The sequence below is a fragment of the Pristiophorus japonicus genome, chromosome 8, assembly GCF_044704955.1.
Source record: "Pristiophorus japonicus isolate sPriJap1 chromosome 8, sPriJap1.hap1, whole genome shotgun sequence".
Taxonomy (NCBI): Eukaryota; Metazoa; Chordata; class Chondrichthyes; family Pristiophoridae; genus Pristiophorus; species Pristiophorus japonicus.
The window spans coordinates 100,712,791-100,740,609 of NC_091984.1; the positions used below are offsets into that span (position 1 = coordinate 100,712,791).

Here is a 27,819-nt window from a genome sequence, read left to right on the forward strand (position 1 = left end):
CCCACACTCTTCCACCTCCTCCTCCCTCCTCTCCCTCTCCCCTCCCACTCCCCTCCTCCTCTTTCCCCTTCCTCCTCCTCCCTCCTCCCCCTCTCCTCTCCCATCCCTCCCCCTCCCCTCCTCCCTCCCTTCCTCCTCCTCTCTCCTCCTCCCCCTCCTCCCTCTCTCCTCTCCTATCCCCTCCCCTCCTTCCCCCTCCCTCTCCTCCTCCCTCTCCCTCCTCCCTCCCTCCCTCCCCGTCCTCTTCCCTCCTCTCCCACCATTCCCTCCCTCTCCCCACTCCTTCCCTCCCTCTTCCCCACCTCCTCCTCCCCCTCTCTCCTCTCCTCTTCCCTCTCTCCCTCCCTCCCTCCCTCTCCCCTCCCTCCTCCCCCTCTCCCCTCCCTCCTCCCTCCCTCTCCCCTCACCCCCTTCCCCCCTCTCTCCCCCCACCCCTCGCTGTCAGAAACACAGAGACACTGACAGAGACAGAGAGAGAGACAATGGCGGGGGAAGGGTCGTCCCAGCACGCTGTTGGAGGACTCCCGTGCTGCAGTAGATGAGTAGAAATAATTTTTTATTTATTGATTGATTTTTTATTATTTGTTTTATATTTTATTAATTTTTTTTGATTGATTTATTGATTTATTTATCATGTATTATTGATGATGGCTCTTTATTTGTAAAAGTGAAGTGTTTAATGTTTGTACACTTCCCTTCCCCTCCCCCCATCTCTTGTTCTCTACGCCTGATTTATAAGTGTAGGCAAGGTTTTTCTGAGCGTACAAAAATCTACACTTACTCCATTCTAAGTTAGTTTGGTGTACGTTTTCGCTGCCTAAACTTGCAAAACAGGTGTAAGTGGCTGGACATGCCCTCTTTTGAAAAAAACAATCTGTTCTAAATTTAAACTATTCTAACTGACTAGAACTGGAGCAAACTAAATGCCGAGAATTGCAATTTCTAAACTAGTTGCTCCCAAAAAAAGGAGCAACTCAGGCCGAAGCTTGAGCCCAACGAAACATTGGAAATAGGTGCAGGAGTAGGCCTTTCGGCCCTTCGAGCCTGCACCACTATTCAATAAGATCATGGCTGATCATTCACCTCAGTACCCCTTTCCTGCTTTCTCTCCATACCCCTTGATCCCTTTCGCAGTCAGGGCCATATCTAACTACCTCTTGAATATATCTAACGAACTGGCATCAACAACTCTCTATGTTAGAGAATTCCACAGGTTAACAACTCTCTGAGTGAAGAAGTTTCTCCTCATCTCGGTCGTAAATGGTTTACCCCTTATCCTTAGACTGTGACCCCTGGTTCTGGACTTCCCCAACATCGGGAACATTCTTCCTGCATCTAACCTGTCTAGTCCCGTCAGAATTTTATATGTTTCTATGAGATCCACTCTCATTCATCTAAACTCCAGTGAATACAGGCCCATTCGATCCAATCTCTCCTCATACGTCAGTCCTGCCATCCTGGGAATCAGTCTGGTGAACCTTCGCTGCACTCCCTCAATAGCAAGAACGTCCTTCCTCAGCTTAGGAGACCAAAACTGAACACAATATTCCAGGTGAGGCCTCACCAAGGCCCTGTACAACTGCATTAAGATCTCCCTGCTCCTACACTCAAATCCCCTAGCTATGAAAGCCAACATGCCATTTGCCTTCTTCACCGCCTGCTGTACCTGCATGCTAACTTTCAATGACTGATGTACCATGCCACCCACGTCTCATTGCACCTCCCCTTTTCCTAATCTGTCACCATTCAGATAATATTCTGCCTTCATGTTTTTGCCACCAAAGTGGATAACCTCACATTTATCCACATTGTACTGCATCTGCCATGCATTTGCCCATTCACCTAACCTGTCCAAGTCACCCTGCAGCCTCTTAGCATCCTCCTCACAGTTCACACCACCACCCAGCTTAGTGTCATGTGCAAACTTGGAGATATTACACTCAATTCCTTCATCTAAATCATTGATGTATATTACAAATAGCTGGGGTTCCAGCACTGAGCCCTGCAGCACCCCACTCATCACTGCCTGCCATTCTGAAAAGGACCCGTTTATTCCGACTCTCTGCTTCCTGTCTGCCAACCAGTTCTCTATCCACGTCAATACATTACCCCCAATAAACTGTGCTTTAATTTTGCACACCAATCTCTTGTGTGGGACTTTGTCAAAAGTCTTTTGAAAGTCCAAATACACCACATCCACTGGTTCTCCCTTGTCCACTCTACTAGTTACATCCTCAAAAAATTCTAGAAGATTTGTCAAGGGTTGACTTATGAAGATAGGTTGAGTAGGTTGGGCCTATGCTCATTGGAGTTCAGAAGAATGAGAGGTGATCTTAACAAAACATTTAAGATAATGAGGGGGTTCGACAAGGTGGATGCAGAGAGGATATTTCCACTCATAGGGGAAACTAAAACTAGGGGACATAGTCTCAGAATAAGGGGCCACCCATTTAAAACTGAGATAAGGAAGAATTTCAATGGAATTGTTTGCCCCAGGGAGCTGTGGAGGCTGGGTAATTGAATATAGTTAAAACGGAGATAGACAGATTTTTGAGTGACAAAGGAGTAAAGGGTTATAGGGAGCGGGCAGGGAAGTGGAGCTGAGTCCATGATTAGATCAGCCATGATCTTATTAAATGGCGGAGCAGGCTCGAGGAGCCAGGTGGCCTACTCCTGCTCCTATTTCTTCTGTTCTTATGTTTGATGCTAAGGTGGAAAGGAGTTATGTTCCCAGCATCTCTCATTTTGATGACCACTGTATACTTTATAGAACAGTCCAAATATGAGATAGTTAGACCTAGGTTTGTCTTGGTTTTTAAACAGGTTTATTTATAAGATGAAACTAAGAGCATTTTGATTTAATTTCTGCAACAATGTTTAACAGAAGGATCTAACTTCTGCTTGAGTAAACAATTAACAGTCCGGTCCTGGTCACGAGTCTTTAACTCGTTCTCTTAAAAGGATAATCAGTCAATGTTTGACATGTACTGATCGCGAGGTAATTATAGATGAGGAAAACCATTTGGCCCATTTTTAGGTCATCCGTCCAAAACCAAGACAAACCTAGGTCTAACTATCTCGTATTTGGACTGTTCTATAAAGTATACAGTGGTCATCAAAATGAGAGATGCTGGGAACATAACTCCTTTCCACCGTAGCATCAAACATAAGAACATAAGAAATAGGAGCAGGAGTAGGCCACCTGGCTCCTCGAGCCTGCTCCGCCATTTAATAAGATCATGGCTGATCTAATCATGGACTCAGCTCCACTTCCCTGACCGCTCCCCATAACCCTTTACTCCTTTGTCGCTCAAAAATCTGTCTATCTCCGTCTTAACTATATTCAATTACCCAGCCTCCACAGCTCCCTGGGGCAAACAGTTCCATTGATTTACAACCCTCTGAGAGAAGAAATTCATCCGTCCAAAAAGACTTCCATTGTGGCATCCAATTGTTTCTTATATAATTTCAGGCTTTTCACCTCCAGTATCTGGATGTCCATTCCATATATTTATTGTTCTTTTTGATATGGCCCTACATTTGCCTTTTACTAGTTTGAACCCGTGTCCTTTTATTCTACTTGCAATTTAATTTAAAGTAATTTTCAGGATTTACCTTTTTTTATATAGTTTATTATCACTTATACTTCATAAGATCACATCTCAGTTGTCTCCTTTCCAGGCTGAAAATCCCAAGTTTCTCCAATCTTTCCTCATAACTCAGACTTCTAATATGAGAAATCAATCATGAGGCTCTGACGGCACTGCCTCCAGTGCTTGAATGTCTCGCTGTAACTTGATGACAAGAACTGTTCACAATATTCAAGGTGTGAACTGGGCAGTGCGCCATACAATTTGAGCATGACTTTCTCTGATTTGTACTTGTTTTTGTGACTGGAAGGATGTTTCCAGTGGGGTTCCGCAGGGCTCAGTACAAGTCCCTTTGCTTTTTGTGGTATATATCAACGATTTAGATTTGAATATAGGGAGTATGATTTAAGAAGTTTTGCAGACGACACTAAAATTGGCCGTGTGGTTGATAATGAAGAGAAAAGTCATAACAATTTATTGGTCAGGTGGACAGAGCAGTGGCAAATGGAATTTAAATCAGAGAAGTGTGAGGTCATGCACTTTGGGAGGGCTAATAAGGAAAGAGAATACACATTAAGCAGTAGGCCACTTAATAGTGTAGATGAACAAAGGGACCTTGGAGTGCAGATCCCTGAAAGTAGCAGGCCAGGTGGATAAAGTGGTTAAGAAGACATACGGAATGTTTGTCTTTATTGGCCGAGGCATAAAATATAAGAGCAGGGAGGTTATGCTTAAATTGTATAATACTTTGGTTAGGCCACAGCTGGAGTACTGCGTGCAGTTCTGGTAGACGTATTATAGGAAGGACGTGATTGCACTCGAGAAGGTGCAGAGGAGATTTACTAGGATGCTGCCTGGAATGGAGAATCTTAGTTGGATAGGCTGGGTTTGTTCTCATTGGAACAGAGGAGGTTGAGAGGAGACCTCATTGAGGTGTACAAAATATTGAGGGGCCTGGACATAGTGGATAATAAGGGCCTATTCCCATTGGTGGAGAGGGCATAGTTTTAAGGTGGTTGGTGGAAGGTTTCGAGGGGATTTGAGGGAGGGTTTCTTTACGCAGAGAGTTGTGGGAATCTGGAACTCACTGCCTGGAAGAGTGGTGGATGCAGAAACCCTCACCACTTTTAAGAGATGGTGGGACGGGCACTTGAAGTGCCGTAATCTGCAGGGTTACGGACCTAGAGCTGGTAATTGGGATTAGACTGGATAACCTGTTGTTGGCCGGCGCAGATATGATGGTAAATACTGCAGGGAATTGAATACGGCCAGGGTGATCTCCTGGACTAGTTTCGATCGCCTAGATGGGTTGGAGAGGAATTTTCCCAGAATTTTTCTCCCTAAATTGGCCTGGATTTTTATCTGGTTTTTGCGCCTCCCAGGAGATCACATGGCTCCGGTTGGGGTGGAGTGTAGAATGTTTCAGTGTAAGGGGTGTCGCAGTTGTTTGGGGCGGACTGGTTGGTCTGGGTGCTCTTTATCTTTCCACCATTGTTCATTGTTCATAGGTTTATCTGTAACCTTCAGGGCTGCTGACCGAGGGCCATGGGGTCTTTGTCGGCCGGTGCAGACACGATGGGCCGAAATGGCCTCCTTCTGCGCTGTAAATTTCTATGTTTCTATGTACTCCCACAAGCAATTTTCAATCTATGTCTTAAGATTGCCTCCTATTCCACGTGCTCTTATATTTGCTAATTATTTCTTATGCGGAACTTTATCGTAGAAGTCTGTGTAGACAGCATTTATAAACAGTCCCTCCTGGGGTGAAGACTTGAAGAAAACATTTACTGCTATTCTGGCTTCTTGAGTCTGGGTTGAGACAATTGAGCCTCATTGTCTCAGTGTGAAATAGACTGTGAGCCATGACATTCCACAAACTGGCTCATTTAACCTTAATGCACATCTTCAATGTCATCTACCTGTGGCATTTCTTAAACTTGTGCTATTTCACTCTGTTTTAAAAATACAACCCTTAAACATAACTCAATTCCAAAATCTTTCCATGAGGAAACATTTGATCTCAAAGCATGACTGATAGACATTCAATTGTAGTTAGATTAGGGGCTCAAACATCAATAGGATTGAGTCCCCTAATGCCTTGGTATCAACAGGTTAGAATTATTAGGATCGGCTATATTTTGTCACAGCATTTTTGTCATTTATTTTCCATTATGATACATAAATCAATGGCAATCATGCAAACTTAAGTGTGACAGCTACGGTGTCTAATATTGGTCTAAAAGAAAAATGTTGTGTAAATTAGAAATGTGATTTTTTTTCTTTAGTTACTATGGCCCCAAGTTTCCACACGCGGCGAAAAAGGCGCCCCTCAGAGCTGGGCGCCTGTTTTTCGCGCCGAAAACGGCGCCTGAAAAAAAACGCGGTATTCTCGAGCTTCTTGCAGCTCGATGTCTGCTTGGCGTGGCGCACAGGGGGGCGGAGCCTACCACTCGCGCCGATTTTGTAAGTAGGAGGGGGTGGGTACAATTTAAATGAGTTTTTTTGGTGCCGGCAACCCTGCGCTTACGCGTTGGAGCATTCATGCACGCGCAGTCTGAAGTAAACATTGGCACTCGGCCATTTTTAAAAGTGCTGCACAGAAAAAGTGAAAATTTGTTTATTGAACCCTTGCAAAGGCTTGCATTTTAATTTTCTTGATATTTCTGTGTGTGAGGGAATGCTTTTAGCAGCACTGCTGAATACATCACCTGCTGAATTAATGTTGGCTCTTTAACCAGTGTTACTGCAGCAACTGTGCATTTTAATTCAGCCTTTACAACTCGTTACCGTTTCAATCTCCACCACTCATTCTGTAATTAAAGATAGACTGTGATAAACTAGACACATGCACTTGTTTGAGACTATTCAAATTCTTTGTAGCTGTTCAATTTTTAAAATTTTTTAATAAAACCACATTGCCCTTCAATGATCAGCACTGAGGCTTCTTGCTGCTTCATGCCCCTGCCGTCGGGACCGACGCCACGGCACACCGCTGCCTCAAGCACTGAGGCTGCTTGCTGCTTCTTGCCCCTGCCGTCGGGACCGACGCCACACCGCTGCCTGAAAGGCCTACCTGAAGCACTTTCACACAGGTAGGAACATGGTTTATTTAATCTTTTCTTTGCTTATAAATTTTTATTCAGGTTGGATTTATTTGTATAATATTTGTATAAGTATAACTAAGGATTGATTGTAGAATTTAATGACTTCCCTTCCCCCCTCCCCCCCCACCTCGTTCCCGATGCCTAATTTGTAACCTGCACCTGATTTTTTAATGTGTTGACAAGGTTTTTTCAGGCGTACAAAAATCTTCACTTGCTCCATTCTAAGTTAGTTTGGAGTACGTTTTCACTGTGGAAACTTTCAAATCAGGCGTCAGTGGCCGGACACGCCCCCTTTTGAAAAAAAAATTCTGTTCAAAAGTGAAACTGTTCTACCTGTCTAGAACTGCAGAAAACTTAAATGTGGAGAATTCCGATTTCTAAGATACTCCGTTCTCTACCAGTTGCTCCTAAAAATCAGGAGCAAATCATGTGGAAACTTGGGGCCTATATGATTAAATCCCTCATTTTTCTGAAGAGAATTCTATTTTTTTTCCTTAGATGATTACTCAAGATTATGAACGATACGAGGGGTTAATATTCTTAACTGCTCAAGAAACTCTATTGGCGATAGTCCAGCTGCAAAATGATTGGACAGATCTCAGCCTGACTTTGTTTGAACGTCACCGGTGGTCCCTTAATGAGAAACTGCCTGAGCAGATAGCAATGGAAGAATTAAACAACTTTGCGAATACACTCTCTCAACGATACACCATCATGCTGACAGGGGAAAACGGTATTACTGGAATTATTTTATATGCACATATTTCCATTCAAATGCTCCTGCCTTTATGGGATATCTACAGCTGAAGGTTTCTTGTCTCAGGAGCTCAGCTAATATCAACCAAGGGCACCATCAATGAATGACCCTCAGAGAAAAATCACTGGTCCCCATCCTTTCTGAAAGTTGTAAGCAAAGCATCCAAAAAAAGATCAGACAAGTATGCAGCAGCTTTTGTACATGAGGCTTCTTGCATTTAACAATGGAGTACAAGTTATCAAGATGAGTTTAGTCAGGAGATGGTATTACACATTGTTCATTATCATACAGCTCCATTTGATTTTCTGTAATGTTTGGCTCTCCTGTTATCTGCTTACCTTTAACCTATTCTTTATCCATTTAACTTGATGGCGTTTGAAATGAAATTTGGGAAAAACAAGTTAAGCAGATCTGCAAATGTTTCTTCTTTTTTTCCTTTCATGCTCCTTCGCCATTTAAATGTATTTTTCTCCTGATAGGCACAAGTCTTTGGCCACCAACTCAGAGAAGTGCTGATCATTATTGCGCATATCAAAGTGGCTAGTAGGCAGAAGTATGTAGGTAGATCACCTGCTCAGGCTTTCTCTCCTAAGAAGGATGTGGTATGTGGAGACCAAGTTAAATTAAGGACGAAAACATCTCAAAAAAGGGAAATTGAATCCTTGATTAAAAAATTCTGCATGTCCTTTAGTTCCCCTGCAAAACACACTGAGATGCATAGTCCAATGCAGCTGTATGTCCAACTATCCAATGGATGATTTATATTTAATCACAAATCACCCCACCCCAGCTGGTGAGTACAGAAAGTTAGAAACCATAGGAGATGAATAGAGTTTGTTATTGCTAATGAACAGCAGTAAGCACTATCAATTCATGACATAACTCTGGTAATTCTCCCTCTTCCATAATTTTCTATTGGGCTTCCCTATCATTTCATTTTTCACCTCTCTTCCCTTTCACTGCCATTTTTGATAAACTAAGGTGAAACACTCGGGTCCATAATACTGCTAAGAAAATTGGGAAAAAAAGTTAAGAGATTAATTAAATCAGACAGTATGATTAGGGTAACATGTAGCTTTGATTTTAAAAGCCGTAAGGTAATAGAAAAAATGAAAAAAACGAAGGAGGATTAAGAACTTCTACAGTTTTGAGAATCTGTAAAATAATAAATTAGATTAACAGGCTGTGTGGTGAGTTTTCATTTCAATATAGTTAGGATGTAGGGAGGAAAAAGATTATGAAGAGTAATGTATTTGTATTTTAAAAGAACAAGAGAGAAAAACTTAGCAGAGTACTGACTTGTAGCAGTATTAATAAAATAAAGAGTGGAAAAGGGAGATCAAGGTTGAAGGCCAAAGATGAGAGAGGGATTGCCCATCAGCTGACTAACTATCTCTTGGAGCCTCTACAGGTGTGTTGAGAAGCATTCAACAATTCTCTGTGTATACAATATTCAAATCTTGGACAGACTTGGGCTTTCGAGAGAGTTAAAAGTTGTTGAAGGGAGAAATGTTTGACACAAACGTGGAAACTACATTTCCAGGAGAAGCTTGAGCAATGGAGTAGATGTAGACATCTCTTTTTAAGGTCAGAGGAAATAGTTAGGCTAAGAATAATGAAAAAAGATTAGGGATGAAAATGGTGGCAGCTGTTGGTTGAACTTGTGAAACACTTGTAAAACTAGCTTAGGAATTACCGTGTGAGAAAAGGAGTCAACGGAAGATGTCAATTGGAATACAAAACTGAGTACCTAAACATGAGTAGTTTTGTGAGAGAGCATATGATGGTAACTTGTTTAGAAATGCAAGCTCCCATTTGTGTTTCAGACCAGGATTGGCTAAAGTTTCATGGTGATCTTCTTAAGAGTACAGCAAACCTTACCGTACACATTGACAGGTGAATGGGAACTCTACTGCTATTGTTGGCAGTGCTACCAAAACCTGGGAAGTAATTATTTTCTCTAGTTCACTTTTCTTGGGTCTCCTTGTGCCATGCACAGCCATTGATAGATGGGCAGCTTGTCAGGTTTCCATCAATGCCATTCTATAGCCTACTGCTGAGTAACCTTAGGATATTTCTTTGATTGTTTTTCCTGTCCTTAGTAATAAGTAACCACCTGGTTTCAGCTAGGTGCTTTCTTACACTAACCTGCTGAGACTAAGGATTCAGTGATATGTGAAATTCCTTCCTTCCTTTTATTAAGGATTACCAGAATTTGGCCATGAGAAACCAAATGGATTTCTAGTTTTTGTACTTAAATCTAACTGATGCCAGGCAGGTGCTCTGCTCACAAACCTCTGCCAATATGGCTTTATTAATGGCTGTCAGGAGTTGCACAAAGAAACCTGATGTCCTTTACCATGGTCAGGCATGTAGTGGACTACAATATTTTAAAATTTAGAACAGGCAACACGATGTGTTTGATCTGCCTCCCCTCCCCCCACAATAAGTATTGTGAATGTTTTAGTTCATAGGCATAAGACATTTTGTGCTATGTTAAATCCTACAGTGGAAAAAGAAGCCTGGAATTAACATCATTTAAAGTAACTTCACCTGGACTGCCATTTATCGCACCGTATGGTTGTAAGAGTGGTAAAAATAATTGCATAACACATTTATAATGCGTATAGATTATTGTGCCATCTTTATATGTACTCTAAAAAGAAAGACCTACATTATATAGTGTCTTTTATAACTTCAGGACATCCCAAAGCACTTTACAACCAATGAAGTGTACTCACTGTTGTAATGTAGGAAATGCAGCAGCCAATTTGTGCACAGCAAGGTCCCATAAACAGCAATGCAATAATGACCTGATTATTTGTTTTAGTGATGTTATTTGAGGAATAAGTATTGGCCAGAACATCCTGCTCTTCTTTGAATAGTTTCATGGGATCTTTTACATCCACCTGAGAACGCAGTCAGGGGCCTTGGTATAACGTCCCATCTGAAAGATGGCACCTTTGACAGTGCAGCACTCCCTTAGTTTATGTATCTGAAGTGGGGCTTGAGCTCATAACCTTCTAACTCTGAGCCGAGAGTACTATGACTGAGATAAGAGTAGCACCTAATATTTTGATCTACTCTAAGATTTTGATCTTCAGTATATTATGATATTAACAGTTTGAATATTTAACAGAATAAGACACCAGGTGATGTAGTGAATTGGAGCACTGTCCTTTCACTTCTGTGATTTGGGTTTGACTCAGGCCACACTGATAGAACACAAGCTTCCTCTTTGTGCCAACTGTAAGGTCCCTGTATGAAATGAGTTCAATCAATTTCAATCCAGTTCATAGAAGACATAGAATTATTAGTGATATCACAGACAATGTTACCTGTCGTCATTTTAACAGGCATTGCTTGGTATTTAATGAGGCTACAAGACATGCTTGAATCCTTCCGGGCTAAATTCGACTATGTTGATGTGGAAGATATCGGATTGGTAGAATTTAATTTGCTGAAGCTCAACGAGCAGTTTCCCACTTTGATCAACCTACTGGAAGAAGCAATGAAGCTGGCAGAAACCCCTCAAACTGAGGAAGAGAAAAAGAAGAATAAGTCTTATGTCAGGTATTATCAACTGCACAGATTTACTTATCTGACGAAAGGTCAGGAACCTGAACGTTGACTCGGTTTCTCTCTTCACAGATGCTGCCTGACCTACTGAGTATTTCCAGCATTTTCAGTTTTTATTTCAGATTTCCAGCATCCATAGTATTTTGCTTTTATTTACTTATCTACTTACTTTCAAGACCACTGATTAGCGCTTTTCACAAAAAAATGAATGGAGTCGGAGAATGCAAGGCTGAAACCTCTGGTAAAAATCCTCATATCCCATGCAACACAGCCAGAATTGGACTTGGTCACTATAAACAAGCACCCCTAATCATAAATGGATTTAATCACAGAATGCCAGTTCCAAAACATGGGTTAAAAAAACATCACAAAACATCATGATGTCAAACTGGAATTTGGTTTATATGCTAACTAATGAAGGGGGTGGGATGGGAGGATTCAGGAAAGGGTACATTCAAAATCAGTAAGAGAAATGTTAAAGCTGTAGAGCAGAGTAGTAATTTGGGTAAAAATAAGCAGAGTGGGTCAGGAAGGGACAGTGATGGTAACAACAAAGGTAATGGGGCATCAGTGACTAAGGTGACATCAGAGAAAAATAGAAAAAAGTTAAAGCTAAAGGCACTATATCTGAATGCATGACGAAGTCGCAACAAAACACATGAATTAATAGCACAGATCAGTTCTGACAAAGGGTCACAGACCTGAAACGTTAACTCTATTTCTCTCCACAGGTGCTGCTTGACCTGCTGAGATTTCCCGCATTTTCTGTTTTTATTTATCCACAGTATTTTGCTTTTGTAGAAATAAATGGGTTTGATCTAATAGCCATTACGGAGACATGGTTGCAGAGTGACCAAGGAATCCGGACTCCGGACTGATCGGTGGCAGGGTCGTCCAGAATCCGTAAAATGTTCCGGAATCCGGAGCCGCCGCCCCTGCCAACTTCGGAGCCCCACCGCTGCCCAACCTCAGGCCTCGTCGCTGCTCGTCTCGCCCCGCTCGCCGCCGCCACCCTTACCTCGGGGCCTCGCCACCAGCCGGCCTGAATGCCACCTCCGTGACGGGGTCGGCCGGCTAGAACAGCTCCTCGGCGAGGCCCCGTCCGACAGCTCCTTGGCGAGGCGTGCCTAATCTGCTCCTCTTCGACGGGGCCTGCCCGATCAGCTCCTCTTTGGCGGGGCCTGCCTGAACAGCTGTCTCGCCAGGGCCGGCTGGCCCAAACAGCTCCTCAGCGGGGCCCTCCCTCCCCCTCCCCCCTCCCCACCCCGCTTTCTGAAGTACTGAAATCCGGAAATACCCGAACCTGGGCTCGGGTGTTTCCGGATTCGTGATGTCAGAAAGACGATTGAAAGTCCGGAAAAGCCCAGAATCCAGAACAGCCTTGGTCCCGAGTGTTCTGGATTCTCGACGTTGCGCCTGTAGAGCTTTTTGAGATTGTATTTAGCAGGGTAGATAAGGGGGAAACTGGTGGATGTTGCGTATTTGGATTTTCAGAATGCATTCAATAAGGTGCAACACAAGAGGTTATTCGACAAAATTAAGGCTTATGGAATTGAGGGTAATATATTAGCATGGACTGAAGATTGGTTAATGGACAGAAAACAGAGAGTAGAAAATAACAGGTCATTTTTGGGTTGGCAGGCTGTAACTAGTAGGGTACCACAAGGATCAGAGTTTGGACCTCAGCTATTTACAATCTATATCAATGACTTAATTGAGGGAACTAAATGTAATATTAGACCAAATTTGGAGTACTGTGTACAATTCTGGTTGCCATATTATAAAAAGGATATAGAGGCACTGGAGAGGATACAAAAAAGATTTACAAGGATGATACCAGAAATGCAAGGGTATACCTATCAGGAAAGGATGAACATGCTGGGTTGGGTCTTTTTTCTCTTGAAAAAAGAAGGCTGAGGGGCAACCTAATAGAGGTCTTTAAAATTATGAAAGGTTTTGATAGAGTTGATACAGAGAGAGTGTTTCCACTTGTGAAGAAGAGCAAAAGCAAAGACCATCAATATAAGATTAATACAGCACTTGGAAGAAGCACTGAGAGTAGTAAGGGCACAGAATATAGTCTGGGTGGGAGACTTCAAAGTCCATGACCAAGAGTGGCTCGGTAGCACCACTACTGACCGAGCTGGCCGAGTGCTGAAGGACACAGTTGCCAGACTTGGCCTACGGCAGGTGGTGAGAGAACCAACACGACGGAAAAACCTACTTGACCTCATCCTCACCAATTTACCTGTCGCAGATGCATCTGTCCATGACAGCATTGGTAGCAGTGACCACCGCACGGTCATTGCATTTCTGGTATCATCCTTGTAAATCATTTTTGTACCCTCTCCAGTGCCTCTATATCCTTTTTATAATATGGTGACCAGAATTGTACACAGTACTCCAATTGTGGTCTAACATTACGTTTGGTCGCCTCATCAAAGTCATTGATATTGATTATATTCACACTGAGGACACCCTCCATTGTGTTGTGTGGCACTACCATCGTGCTAAATAGGATAGATTCAGAACAGATCTAGCAGCTCAAGACTGGGTATCCATGAGGTGCTGTGGGCATCAGCAGCAGCAGAATTGTATTCCACCACAATCTGCAACCTCATGGCCCAGCATATCCCTCACTCTACCATTACCATCAAGCCAGGGGACCAATGAGGAGTGCAGAAGAGCATGCCAGAAGCAACACCAGGCTTACCTAAAAATTAGGTGCCAACCTGGGAAGCTGCAACACAGGATTACATGCATGCCAAATGGCAGAAGCAGCATGCTATAAAGAGCTAAGCGATCCCACAATCAACTGATCTGATGAAACCTCTGCAGTCCTGCCACATCCAGTTGTGAATGGTGGTGGACAATTAAACAACTAATGGGAGGAGGAAACACCATGAATATCACCATTCTCAATGGTGGCAGAGACCAGACGTGAATGCAAAAGACAAGGTTGAAGCGTTTGCAACCACATTCAGCCAGAAGTGCCGAATGGATGATCCATATCGGCCTCCTCCTGAGATCTCCACCATCACAGAGGATTCATTAGCAATCTTGTTGTGCGAGGCCCCTTGGAGAAGAGTGACCATAATATGGTAGAATTCTTCATTAAGATGGAGAGTGACACAGTTAATTCTGAGACTAGGGTCCTGAACTTAAAGAGCGATAACTTCGATGGTATGAGACGTGAATTGGCTAGGATAGACTGGCGAATGATACTTAAAGGGCTGACGGTGGATAGGCAATGACAGACATTTAAAGATCACATGGATGAACTTTAACAATTGTACATACCTGTCTGGTGTAAAAATAAAACGGGGAAGGTGGCTCAACCGTGGCTAACAAGGAAAATTAGGGATAGTGTTAAATCCAAGGAAGAGGCATATAAATTGGCCAGAAAAAGCAGCAAACCTGAACACTGGGAGAAATTTAGAATTCAACAGAGGAGGACAAAGGGTTTAATTAGGAAGGGGAACATAGAATATGAGGGTAAGCTTGCAGGGAACATAAAAACTGACTGCAAAAACTTCGATAGATATGTGAAGAGAAAAATATTAGTGAAGACAAATGTAGGTCCCTTGCAGTCAGAATCAGGTGAATTTATAATGGGGAACAAAGAAATGACAGACCAATTGAACAAATACTTTGGTTCTGTCTTCACTAAGGAAGACACAAATAACCTTTGGAGAGGCGGGAGTCCAGGGCAGCGTCGGAGAGGCCTATAAAGGCCCAGCGGGAGATCGAGGAGGCAGTCGGAGAGGCAGGAGTCCGGGGCAGCGTCAGAGAGGCCTATAAATGCCCAGCGGGAGATCGAAGAGGCAATTGGAGAGGTGGGAGTCTGGGGCAGCGTCGGAGAGGCCTATTAAAGCCCAGCGGGAGATCGAGGAGGCAGTCGGAGAGGCGGGAGTCCAGGGCAGCATTGGAGAGGCCTATAAAGGCCCGAGTGTCGTCGGAGGCAGTTGGAGAGGCCTATAAAGGCCCGAGTGTCGTCGGAGACCAGCCGGTGCAGCTGCAGGGGCAGAAGATAAACAAAGAAGTAGAAAGAAATCAAAAGGTGACGTCACAGCCAAGGGGATAAGTGATTGGCTGGTGATTGGTGAGTAGTTTTTCTTTTTCTTTTATCAGTAGGTAACCTTTATCATTGTTCTTGCCAACATGTTATGCTCCTCCTGTGCTATGTGGGAAGTCAGGGACTTCCGCCTGCAGCACCTAACAGACCGCATTGCGGCACTGGAGCTGCAAGTGGATTTACTCTGGAGCATCCGCGATGCTGAGGATGTCGTGAATAGCACGTTTAGTGAGTTGGTCGCACCGCAGGTAAAGGTTACACAGGCAGATAGGGAATGGGTGACCATCAGGCAGAGCAGTGGAAGGAAGGTAGTGCAGGGGTCCCCTGCAGTCATCCCCCTGCAAAACAGATACACCGCTTTGGGAACTGTTGAGGGGGATGACTGATCAGGGGAGAGCAGCAGCAGCCAAGTTCATGGCACCGTGGATGGCTCTGCTGCACAGGAGGGCAGGAAAAAGAGCGGGAGAGCTATAGTGGTAGGGGATTCTACTCTAAGGGGAATAGATAGACATTTCTGCGGCCGCAATCGAGACTCCAGGATGGTATGTTGCCTCCCTGGTGCAAGGGTCAAGGATGTCTCCGAGCGGGTGCAGGACATCTTGAAGATGGAGGGTGAACAGCCAGTTGTCATGGTGCATATAGGTACCAACGATATAGGTACAAAATGGGATGAGGTCCTACAAGCTGAATTTAGGGAGCTAGGAGCTAATTTAAAAAGTAGGACCTCAAAGGTAGTAACCTCAGGATTGCTACCAGTGCCACGTGCTGGTCAGAGTAGGAATCGCAGGATAGCTCAGATGAATACGTGGCTTGAGTGGTGGTGCAGAAGGGAGGGATTCAAATTCCTGCAACATTGGGACCGATTTTGGGGGAGGTTGGACCAGTACAAACCGGATGGTCTGCACCTGGGCAGGTCCGGAACCAATGTCCTAGGGGGAGTGTTTGCTAGTGCTGTTGGGGAGCAGTTAAACTAATATGGCAGGGAGATGGGAACCTATGCAGGGAGATAGAGGGAAGATGGGAACCTATGCAGGGAGATAGAGGGAAGTAAAATAGGGGCAGAAGCAAAAGATAGAAAGAAGAAAAGTAAAAGTGGAGGGCAAAGCAACCAAAGGCAAAAATCAAAAAGGGCCCCATTGCAGAAAAATTCTAAAAGGGCAAAGTGTGTTAAAGGGCAAAGTCTGTGCCTCAACGCGAGGAGCATTCGTAATAAGATGGACGAATAAACTGCATAGGCAGCAATTAATGAATATGATATAATTGGCATCACGGCGACATGGCACCAGGGTGACCAGGGCTGGGAAATCAGCCTCCAGGGGTATTCAACACTCAGGAAGGATAGACAGAAAGGAAACGGAAGTGGGGTAGTGTTGCTGGTTAAAGAGGAAATTAACGCAATAGTAAAGAAGGACATTAGCTTGGATGATGTGGAATCAGCATGGGTGGAGCTGCGGAATACCAAAGGACAGAAAACGCTAGTGGGAGTTGTGTACAGACCACCAAATAGTAGTGGTGAGGTTGGGGACAGCATCAAACAAGTAATTAGGGATGCGTGCAATAAAGGTACAGCAGTTATCATGGATGACTTTAATCTACATATAGATTGGGCTAACCAAACTGGTGCCAATACGATGGAGGAGGATTTCCTGGAGTGTATTAGTGATGGTTTTCTGGACCAATATGTCGAGGAACCAACTAAAGGACTGGCCATCCTAGACTGGGTGATGTGTAATGAGAAAGGACTAATTAGCAATCTTGTTGTGCGAGGCCCCTTGGGGAAGAGTGACCATAATATGGTAGAATTCTTTATTAAGATGGAGAGTGACACAGTTAATTCAGAGACTAGGGTCCTGAACTTAAGGAAAAGTAACTTCGATGGTATGAGACGTGAATTGGCTAGAATAGACTGGCAAATGATACTTAAAGGGTTGACGGTGGATAGGCAATGGCAAACATTTAAAGGTCACATGGATGAACCTCAACAATTGTACATCCCTGTTTGTAGTAAAAATAAAATGGGGAGGGTGGCTTAACCGTGGCTAACCGTGGCTAACAAGGGAACTTAAGGATAGTATTAAATCCAAGGAGGAGGCAGAGAAATTGGCCAGAAAAAGCAGCAAACCTGAGGACTGGGAGAAATTTAGAATTCAGCAGAGGAGGACAAAGAGTTTAATTATGAGGGGGAAAATAGAGTATTAGAGGAAGCTTGCTGGGAACATAAGAACTGACTGCAAAAGCTTCTATAGATATGTGAAGAGAAAAAGATAAGTGAAGACAAACGTAGGTCCCTTGCAGTCAGAATCAGGTGAATTTATAATGGGGAACAATGGCAGACCTATTGAACAAACACGTTGGTTCTGTCTTCATGAAGGAAGACACAAATAACCTTCTGGAAATACCAGGGGACCGAGGGTCTAGCGAGAAGGAGGAACTGAAGGAAATCCTTATTAGTCAGGAAGTTGTGTTAGGGAAATTGATGGGATTGAAGACCGATATATGCCCAGGGCCTGATAGTCTGCATCCCAGAGTACTTAAGAAAGTGGCCCTAGAAATAGTGGATGCATTGGTGATCATTTTCCAACAGTTTATCGACTCTGGATCAGTTCCTCTGGACTGGAGGATAGCTAATGTAACACTACTTTTTAAGAAAGGAGGGAGAGAGAAAACAGATAATTATAGACCGGCTAGCCTGACATCAGTAGTGGGGAAAATGTTGGAATCAATTATTAAAGATGAAATAATAGCGCATTTGGAAAGCAGTGACAGGATCGGTCCAAGTCAGCATGGATTTATGAAAGGGAAATCATGCTTGACAAATCTTCTAGAATTTTTTGAGGATGTAACTAGTAGAGTGGACAAGGGAAAACCAGTTGATGTGGTGTATTTGGAATTTCAAAAGGCTTTTGACAAGGTTCCACACAAGAGATTGATGTGAAAAATTGAAGCACATGGTATTGGGGGTAATGTACTGATGTGGATAGAGAACTGGTTGGCAGACAGGAAGCAGAGAGTTGGGATAAACGGGTCCTTTTCAGAATGGCAGGCAGTGACTAGTGGGGCGCCGCAGGGCTCAGTGCTGGGACCCCAGCTATTTATGATGCACTCAATTAATCATTAATGTATAATATCTCCAAGTTTGCAGCTGACACTAAACTGGGTGGCGGTGTGAGCAGCGAGGAGGACGCTAATGGGAATGGAAGACCAGCAGGAAGAGCAGTGCAAGGAAGGTAGTGCAGGGGTCCCCTGCGGTCATCCCCTTGCAAAACAGATACACCACTTTGGGTACTGTTGAGGAGGATGACTCATCAGGGGAGGGCAGCAGCAGCCAAGTTCATGGCACCGTGGCTGGATCTGCTACACAGAAGGGTGGGAAAAAGAGTGGGAGAGCTATAATGATAGGGGACTCTATTGTAAGGGGAATAGATAGGAGTTTCTGCGGCCGCAACCGAGACTCCAGGATGGTATGTTGCCTCCCTGGTGCAAGGGTCAAGGATGTCTCGGAGCGGCTGCAGAGCATTCTGGAGAGGGAGGGTGAACAGCCAGTTGTCGTGGTACATGTAGGTACCAATGATATAGGTAAGAAGCGGGAAGAGGTCCGACAAGCTGAATTTAGGGAGCTAGGAATTAAATTAAAAAGTAGGACCTCAAAGGTAGTCATCTCTGGATTGCTACCAGTGCCACGTGCTAATCAGAGTAGAGGGAGCAGGATAGTTAGAATAAATACGTGGCTTGAGCAGTGGTGCAAGAGGGAGGGATTCAAATTCCTGGGACATGGAACCAGTTCTGGGGGAAGTGGGACCACTACAAAAGGGACGGTCTGCACTTGGGCAGGACTGGAACTGATGTCCTGGGGGTAACATTTGCTAATGCAGTTTGGGAGTGTTTAAACTAATATGGCAGGGGGATGGGAACCTATGCAGCGAGATAGGGCGAAGTAATATGGAGTCAGAAACAGATGTTAGAAAGGTAAAAAGCAATAGTGGAAGGCCGAGTAAACAAAGGCAAGAAACAAAAAGGGCCACACTACATCATAATTCTAAAAGGACAAAGGGTGTTAAAAAAACAAGCCTGAAGGCTTTGTGTCTTAATGCAAGGAGTATCCGTAATAAGGTGGATGAATTAACTGTGCAAATAGATGTTAACGGATATGATGTGATTGGGATTACGGAGACGTGGCTCCAGGATGATCAGGGCTGGGATACTCAACGTCCATGGGTATTCAACAATCAGGAAGGATAGAATAAAAGGAAAAGGAGGTGGGGTAGCATTGCTGGTTAAAGAGGAGATTAATGCAGTAGTTAGGAAGGACATTAGTTTGGATGATGTGGAATCGATTTAGGTAGAGCTGCAGAACACCAAAGGGCAAAAAAAGTTAGTGGGAGTTGTGTACAGACCTCCAAACAGTAGTAGTGATGTTGGGAAGGGCATTAAACAGGAAATTAGGGGTGCATGCAATAAAGCTGCAGCAGTTATCAAGGGTGACTTTAATATGCATATAGATTGGGCTAACCAAACTGGAAGCAATACGGTGGAGGAGGATTTCCTGGAGTGCATAAGGGATGGTTTTCTAGACCAATATGTCGAGGAACCAACTAGGGGGGAGGCCATCTTAGACTGGGTGTTGTGTAATGAGAGAGGATTAATTAGCAATCTCGTTGTGCGAGGCCCCTTGGGGAAGAGTGACCATAATATGGTGGAATTCTACATTAGGATGGAGAATGAAACAGTTAATTCAGAGACCATGGTCCAGAACTTAAAGAAGGTTAACTTTGAAGGTATGAGGCGTGAATTGGCTAGGATAGATTGGCGAAGGATACTTAAGGGGTTGACAGTGGATGGGCAATGGTAGACATTTAGAGACCGCATGGATGAACTACAACAATTGTACATCCCTGTCTGGCGTAAAAATAAAAAAGGGAAGGTGGCTCAACCGTGGCTATCAAGGAAAATCAGGGATAGTATTAAAGCCAAGGAAGTGGCATACAAATTGGCCAGAAATAGCAGTGAACCCGGGGACTGGGAGAAATTTAGAACTCAGCAGAGGAGGACAAAGGGTTTGATTCGGGCAGGGAAAATAGAGTACGAGAGGAAGCTTGCAGGGAACATTAAGACGGACTGCAAAAGTTTCTATAGATATGTAAAGAGAAAAAGGTTAGTAAAGACAAACGTAGGTCCCCTGCAATCAGAATCAGGGGAACTCATAATGGGGAACAAAGAAATGGCAGACCAATTGAACAAGTACTTTGGTTCGGTATTCACCAAGGAGTACACAAACAACCTTCCGGATATAAAAGGGATCAGAGGGTCTTGTAAGAAGGAGGAACTGAGGGAAATCCTTATTAGTTGGGAAATTGTGTTGGGGAAATTGATGGGATTGAAGGCCGATAAATCCCCAGGGCCTGATGCACTGCATCCCAGAGTACTTAAGGAGGTGGCCTTGGAAATAGCGGATGCATTGACAGTCATTTTCCAACATTCCATAGACTCTGGATCAGTTCCTATGGAGTGGAGGGTAGCCAATGTAACTCCACTTTTTAAAAAAGGAGGGAGAGAGAAAACAGGGAATTCTTGACCGGTCAGCCTGACATCAGTAGTGGGTAAAATGATGGAATCAATTATTAAGGATGTCATAGCAGCGCATTTGGAAAGAGGTGACATGATAGGTCCAAGTCAGCATGGATTTGTGAAAGGGAAATCATGCTTGACAAATCTTCTGGAATTTTTTAAGGATGTTTCCAGTAGAGTGGACAATGGAGAACTAGTTGATGTGGCATATTTGGACTTTCAGAAGGCTTTCGACAAGGTCCCACACAAGAGATTAATGTGCAAAGTTAAAGCACATGGGATTGGGGGTAGTGTGCTGACATGGATTGAGAACTGGTTGGCAGACAGGAAGCAAAGATTAGGAGTAAATGGGTACTTTTCAGAATGGCAGGCAGTGACTAGTGGGGTACCGCAAGGTTCTGTGTTGGGGCCCCAGCTGTTTACATTGTACATTAATGATTTAGACGGGGGGGGATTAAATGTAGTATCTCCAAATTTGCGGATGACAATAAGTTGGGTGGCAGTGTGAGCTGCGAGGAGATGCTATGAGGCTGCAGAGTGACTTGGATAGGTTCAGTGAGTGGGCAAATGCATGGCAAATGAAGTATAATGTGGATAAATGTGAGGTTATCCACTTTGGTGGTAAGAACAGAGAGACAGACTTATCTGAATGGTGACAGATTAGGAAAAGGGGAGGTGCAACGAGACCTGGGTGTCATCGTACATCAGTCATTGAAGGTTGGCATGCAGGTACAGCAGGCGGTTAAGAAAGCAAATGGCATGTTGGCCTTCATAGCGAGGGGATTTGAGTACAGGGGCAGGGAGGTGTTGCTACAGTTGTACAGGGCCTTGGTGAGGCCACACCTGGAGTATTGTTTACAGTTTTGGTCTCCTAACTTGGGGAAGGACATTCTTGCTATTGAGGGAGTGCAGCGAAGGTTCACCAGACTGATTCCCGGGATGGCGGGACTGACATATCAAGAAAGACTGGATCAACTGGGCTTGTATTCACTGGAGTTCAGAAGAATGAGAGGGGATCTCATAGAAACGTTTAAAATTCTGACTGGTTTAGACAGGTTAGATGCAGGAAGAATGTTCCCAATGTTGGGGAAGTCCAGAACCAGGGGTCACAGTCTAAGGATAAGGGGTAAGCCATTTAGGACCGAGATGAGGAGAAACTTCTTCACCCAGAGAGTGGTGAACCTGTGAAATTCCCTACCGCAAAGAGTTGTTGATGCCAGTTCATTGGATATATTCAAGAGGGAGTTAGATATGGCCCATATGGCTAAAGGGATCAAGGGGTATGGGGAGAAAGCAGGAAAGGGGTACTGAGGTGAATGATCAGCCATGATCTTATTGAATGGTGGTGCAGGCTCGAAGGGCCAAATGGCCTACTCCTGCACCTATTTTCTATGTTTCCATGTTTCCGGAAATACTAGGGGACCGAGGGTCTTGCAAGAAACAGGAACTGAAGGAAATCCTTATTAGTCAGGAAATTGTGTTCGGGGAATTGATGGGATTGAAGGCCGATAAGTCACAAGGGCCTGATAGTTTACATCCCAGAGTACTTAAGAAGTGGCCCTAGAAATAGTGGATGCAATGGTGGTCATTTTCCAACATTCTATAGACTCTGGATCAGTTCCTATGGGTTGAAGGGTAGCTAATATAACCCCACTTTTTAAAAAAAGGAGGGCGAGAGAAAACAGGAAATTATAGACCAGTTAGGCTGACATCAGTAGTGGGGAAAATGTTGGAATCAATTCTTAAAGATATAATAGCAGCGCATTTGGAAAGCATTGACAGTATCGGTCCAAGTCAGCATGGATTTATGAAAGGGAAATCATGCTTGAGAAATCTTCTGGAATTTTTTGAGGATGTAACTAGTAGAGTGGACAAGGGAGAACCTGTGGATGTGGTGTATTTGGACTTTCAAAAGGCTTTTGACAAGGTTCCACACAAGAGGTTAGTGTGCAAAATCAAGGCACATGATATTGGGGGTAATGTATTAACGTGGATAGAGAACTAGTTGGCAGACAGGAAGCAAAGAATGGCAGGCAGTGACTAATGGGGTACCGCAGGGTTCAGTGCTGGGACCCCAGCTATTTACAATATATATTAATGATTTAGACGAAGGAATTGAATGTAATATCTCCAAGTTTGCAGAGGACACTAAGCTGGGTGGCAGTGTGAGCTGTGAGGAGGATGCTAAGAGGCTACAGGCTGACTTGCACAGGTTAGGTGAATGGGCAAAAGCATGGCAGATGCAGCATAATGTAGATAACTGTGAGGTTATCCACTTTGGTGGCAAAAACAGGAAGGCAGAATATTATCTGAATGTTGACAGATTAGGAAAAGGGGAGGTGCAATGACACCTGTGTGTCATGATACATCAGTCATTGAAAGTTGGCATGCAGGTACAGCAGGTGGTGAAGAAGGCAAATGGCATGTCGGCCTTCATTGAGTATAGGAGCAGGGAGGTCTTACTGAAGTTGTACAGGGCCTTGGTGAGGCCACACCTTGAATATTGTGTACAGTTTTGGTCTCCTAATCTGAGGAAGGACATTCTTGCTATTGCGGAAGTGCAGCGAAGGTTCACCCGACTGATTCCCCGGATGGCAGGACTGACATATGAAGAAAGATTTGATCGACCAAGCTTATATTCACTGGAGTTTAGAAGGATGAGAGGGGATCTCATTGAAACATATAAAATTCTGACGGGATTTGACAGGTTGGTTGCAGGAAGAATGTTCCCGATGTTGGGGAAGTCCAGAACCAGATGTCACAGTCTAAGGATAAGGAGTAAGCCATTTAGGACTGAGATGAGGAAAAACTTCTTCACTCAGAGAATTGTGAACCTGTGTAATTCTCTACCATAGAAAGTTGTTGAGGCCAGTTCGTTAAATATATTCAAAAGGGAGTTAGATGTGGCTCTTACGGCTAAATGGATCAAGGGGTATGGAGAGAAAGCAGGAATGGGGTACTGAAGTTGCATGATCAGTCATGATCATATTGAATGGTGGTGCAAGCTCGAAGGGCTGAATGGCCTGCTCCTGCACCTATTTTCTATGTTTCTATGTTTCAGCCAATGTGATTCACTCCACGTGATATCAAGAAACAGCTGTGCGCACTGGATACAGCAAAGGCTATGGCCCCGACAGCATCCCAGCTGTCGTGCTTATGCCTTGTGCTCCAGAACTAGCCGCGCCTCTAGCCAAAGCTGTTCAAGTATAGCTACAACACTGGCACCTATCTGACAATGTGGAAAAGTGCATAGGTATGTCCTCTCCACAAAAAGCAGGCCAAATCCAATCCGGCCAGTTCTTGCCCCATCAGTCTACTCTCAATCATCAGCAAAATGATGGAAGGTGTTGTTGATAGTGTTATCAAGCGACACTTACCAATAACCTGCTCACTGATGCCCACTTTGGTTTCTGCCAGGACTAGCCAGCTCTAGACCTCATTACAGACTTCGTCCAAACATGGACAAAAGAGCTGAATTCCAAAGGTGAGGTGAGAGTGACCGCCCTTGACCTAGTAAAACTAAAGTCAATGGGAATTGGGGAAAACTCTCCACTGGCTGGATTCATACCTAGCACAAAGGAAGATGGTTGTGGTATTTAAAGGTCAATCATCCCAGCCCCAGGACTTCGCAGCAGGAGTTCCTCAGGGCAATGTCCTCGGCCCAACCATCTTCAGCTGCTTCATCAATGACCTTCCTTCCATCATAAGGCCAGAAGTGGGGATGTTCGCTGATTGCACAGTGTTCTATGCCATTCACAACTCCTCAGATAATGGAGCAGTCCATGCCCACATGGACGGCATTCAGGCTTGGGCGGATAAGTGGCAAGTAACATTTGCACCACACAAGTGCCAGGCAATGACTATCTCCAACAAGTGAGAGTCTAACCACCATCCCTTGATATTCAACGGCATTACCATCATCGAATTCCCCAACATCAACATCCTGGGGGTCACCTTTGACCAGAAACTTAACTGGAGTAGCCACATAAATTCTGTGGCAACAAGAGCAGGTCAGAGCCTGGGTATTCTGCGGTGAGTGTCTCACCTCCTGACTCCCCAAAGCCTTTCCACCATCTACAAGGCACAAGTCAGGAGTGTGATGGAATACTCTCCACTTGCCTAGTTGAGTGCAGCTCCAACAACACTCAAGAAGCTCAACATCATTGAGGACAAAGCAGCCCACTTGATTGGCGCCCCATCCACCACCTTAAACATTCACTCCCTCCATCACCGGCGTACCATGGCTGCAGTGTGCACCAAGATGCACTGCAGCAACTCGCCGAAGCTTCTTCGGCAGCACCTCTTAAACCCATGACCTCTACCACCTCGATGAACAAGGGCAACAGACACATGGGAACACCACCGACTCCACGTTCCCCTCTAAGTCACACACCATCCTGACTTGGAAGCATATCGCCGTTCCTTCATTGTCGCTGGGCCAAAATCCTGGAACTCCCTTCCTAACAGCACTGTGGGAGTACCTTCACCACACGAACTGCAGCAGTTCAAAAAGGCAGCTAGATCGCCACCATCTTCTCAAGGGAAATTAGTGATGGGCAATAATTGCTGGCCTTGCCAGCGACATCCACATCCCATGAAGAAATTTTAAAAAAAGATAGTGACCAAGAAATCCAATAGGGAATTCAGAAGAAACTTCTTTACCAAGAGAGTGGTGAGAATATGGAACTCGCTATCACAGGGAGTGGTTGAAGCGAAAAGTATAAATGCATTTAAGGGGAGGCTAGATAAGCATATGAGGGAGAAAGTAATGGAGAGTTACGCTGATCGAGTTCGATGAAAAAAGATGGGAGAAGGCTCGAGTGGAGCATATTAATGCTTGTATGAACTGATGGGCTCAATGGCCCGTTTCTGTGCTGTACATCTAATGTAATCCTATGTATCCAAGTTTGCTGATGATACAAAGGTAGGTGGGGAAGTAAGTTGTGAGGAGGATGCAAAGAGGTTGCAAAGGGATTTAAGTGAGTGGCAAGAACATGGCAGATGGAATATAATGTGGAGAAATGTGAAGTAATTTAAATGGTGAGAGATTGGGAAATCTTGGTATTCAGAGGGACTTGGGTGTCCTTGTGCATGAAGCACTGAGAGTTAACATGCAAGCAAGCAATTAGGAAAGAAATTGTTATGTTAACCTTTATTACAAAAGGATTGGGGTATAAGAACACAAGAAATAGGAGCAGGCCTTCGAGCTTGCTCAGCCATTTAATAAGATCATCGCTGATCTACGTATAATATATAATATAATATCATATAGTATAAGGGTAAAATGGTCTGACTGCAATTATATAGGGCCTTGGTGAGACCACACCTGGCGTATTGTGCACAGTTTTGGTCTCCTTATCTAAAAAAGTATATACCTGTATTGGAGGGAGTACAACAAAGGTTCACCAGACTGATTCGGGGAAGGCGGGGGGAGGGGGGGCGGTGGGATTGTCCTATGTGGAAAGATTCAGGAGACTAGGCCTATATTCCCTAGAATTTAGAAGAATGAGAGGTGATCTCATTGGAACACACAAAATTCTTACTGGTGTAATGTATGCATCTGTAAGTATGCTCACAGGTTTGTAGAGCTGTTGACTTGGCCTGGAGGGTGTTGCACGGAGCAGTCCAGTGCAATAAGTTTTTAAGTCAGTTCACGGGCTCCTAGGCTGCCTGTAATTTCTGCGCTCTAGAGGATTCCGTGTTCCACGTGTTTATTGAGTGTGCGCGATTGCAATTCCTCTTCCACTATCTGAAGGGGCTGCTCCTCAAATTCTGATTGCACTTCAGTCCCACACTCCTGATCTTTGGGCACCCTGTGCGGAGGGGAGCGGGCAGGTCGGAAGGCTCCCTCGTAGGACTGGTCCTGGGCATGGCCAAGGGGGCCATCAGCCGGTCCAGGCAGCGGGCAGTCGAGGGAGTCGTTCAGCCCGACTGCCTGCCTCTCTTCCGTGGTTACATCCGAGCCAGGGTGTCCCTGGAGATGGAGCACGCGGTGTCCACCGGTTCGCTTGCGGCCTTCCGTGAGAGGTGGGCGCCGGAGGGACTGGAGTGCATCATCACCCCAGCAACCAAATTTTAATTTGAACCAGTTGACTGTCTAAAGTTTAATTTGTTTAAGTTTGTTGGTTTTAGTGCCTCCCCCCACCCCCCCCCCCCCCCCCCCCCTACCTTTTAGCCAGGGAGCACTTGGATTAACAAAATAGATACAACAAAATAGTTGTAGAGCTGTTGAGTTGGGAATGGCTTAGCCAGTCACGTGATGTTCACAAGACTCAATAAAACCTCAGACAGTTGGGTTCAGGGGAACCACGATGAGGCAGGTGGTTGTGAGCATGGTGGATGAACAGGTAATGTATAGTGTGATTGTCAAACCTTTGCTAATAAACCAATTAGTTCTTAATAGCAATGTGCTGCTATGAATTCTTAAGCAAAGAACCCATGAAGCAAACACATTACAAAAGGACTTGACAGGGTAGATGCTGGGAGGTTGTTTCCCCTGGCTGGGGAGACTCGAACTAGGGGGGTTTCACAGTATCAGAAATAGGGGTCGGCCACTTAAGCCTGAAATGAGGAGAAATTTCTTCACTCAAAAGGCGGTGAATCTTTGTTTGTGGATGCTCAGTCGTTGAGTATATTCAACACAGAGATTGTTGGATTTTCAGATATTGAGGGAATCAAGAGATATGGGAAGGTGCAGGAAGGTGGAGTTGAGGTAAAAGATCAGCCCTGATCTTATTGAATGGCGAGCAGGCTCGAAGGGCCAAATAGCTACTCCTGCTCCTATTTATTATGTTGTATGTTCTTAAACCAGTGGGCGCAGGTGACCTTTAAGGTACTTAGGGACCAAAATTGCGTACCGCCCTATTAGGGGTGGTAACAGCTGCGAGGCAGGAGTTCCTGCACCAGGCGCAGAAGTCCCGTCCCGTGATCTATATTCAGCTTGCCACCCTCGAGAGCAAGTGGAGCGCAAAATATTGCGCTCCACTTACTCTATGGGGCGCGAGCAGGGCGGAAGGACTCCGCGAAGAGCACAAGCTGCCAACTCTGCAGGCGGGAAACGGGGTCATCCCTGGACCACCAGGGAGTAGGGTGCTGTGGCAACAGCCTGGCACACAAGCGGAGTACCGGGCTGCAAGATCGTGGCACAGA

General features: G+C 44.6%; 1 protein-coding gene across 1 annotated transcript in view; it reads left to right on the plus strand.

Moving 5' to 3' along the window:
• Window positions 1-27,819, plus strand: part of axdnd1 (axonemal dynein light chain domain containing 1) — a gene marked incomplete at its 5' end in the record, with an annotated part of 368,202 nt that overhangs the window by 144,147 nt on the left and 196,236 nt on the right. Inside the window, 2 exons of the mRNA XM_070887184.1 lie at window positions 7,193-7,427; window positions 10,808-11,024. Coding sequence (XP_070743285.1) covers window positions 7,193-7,427; window positions 10,808-11,024 — 452 coding nt within the window. The remainder of the gene's footprint in view (window positions 1-7,192; window positions 7,428-10,807; window positions 11,025-27,819) is intronic.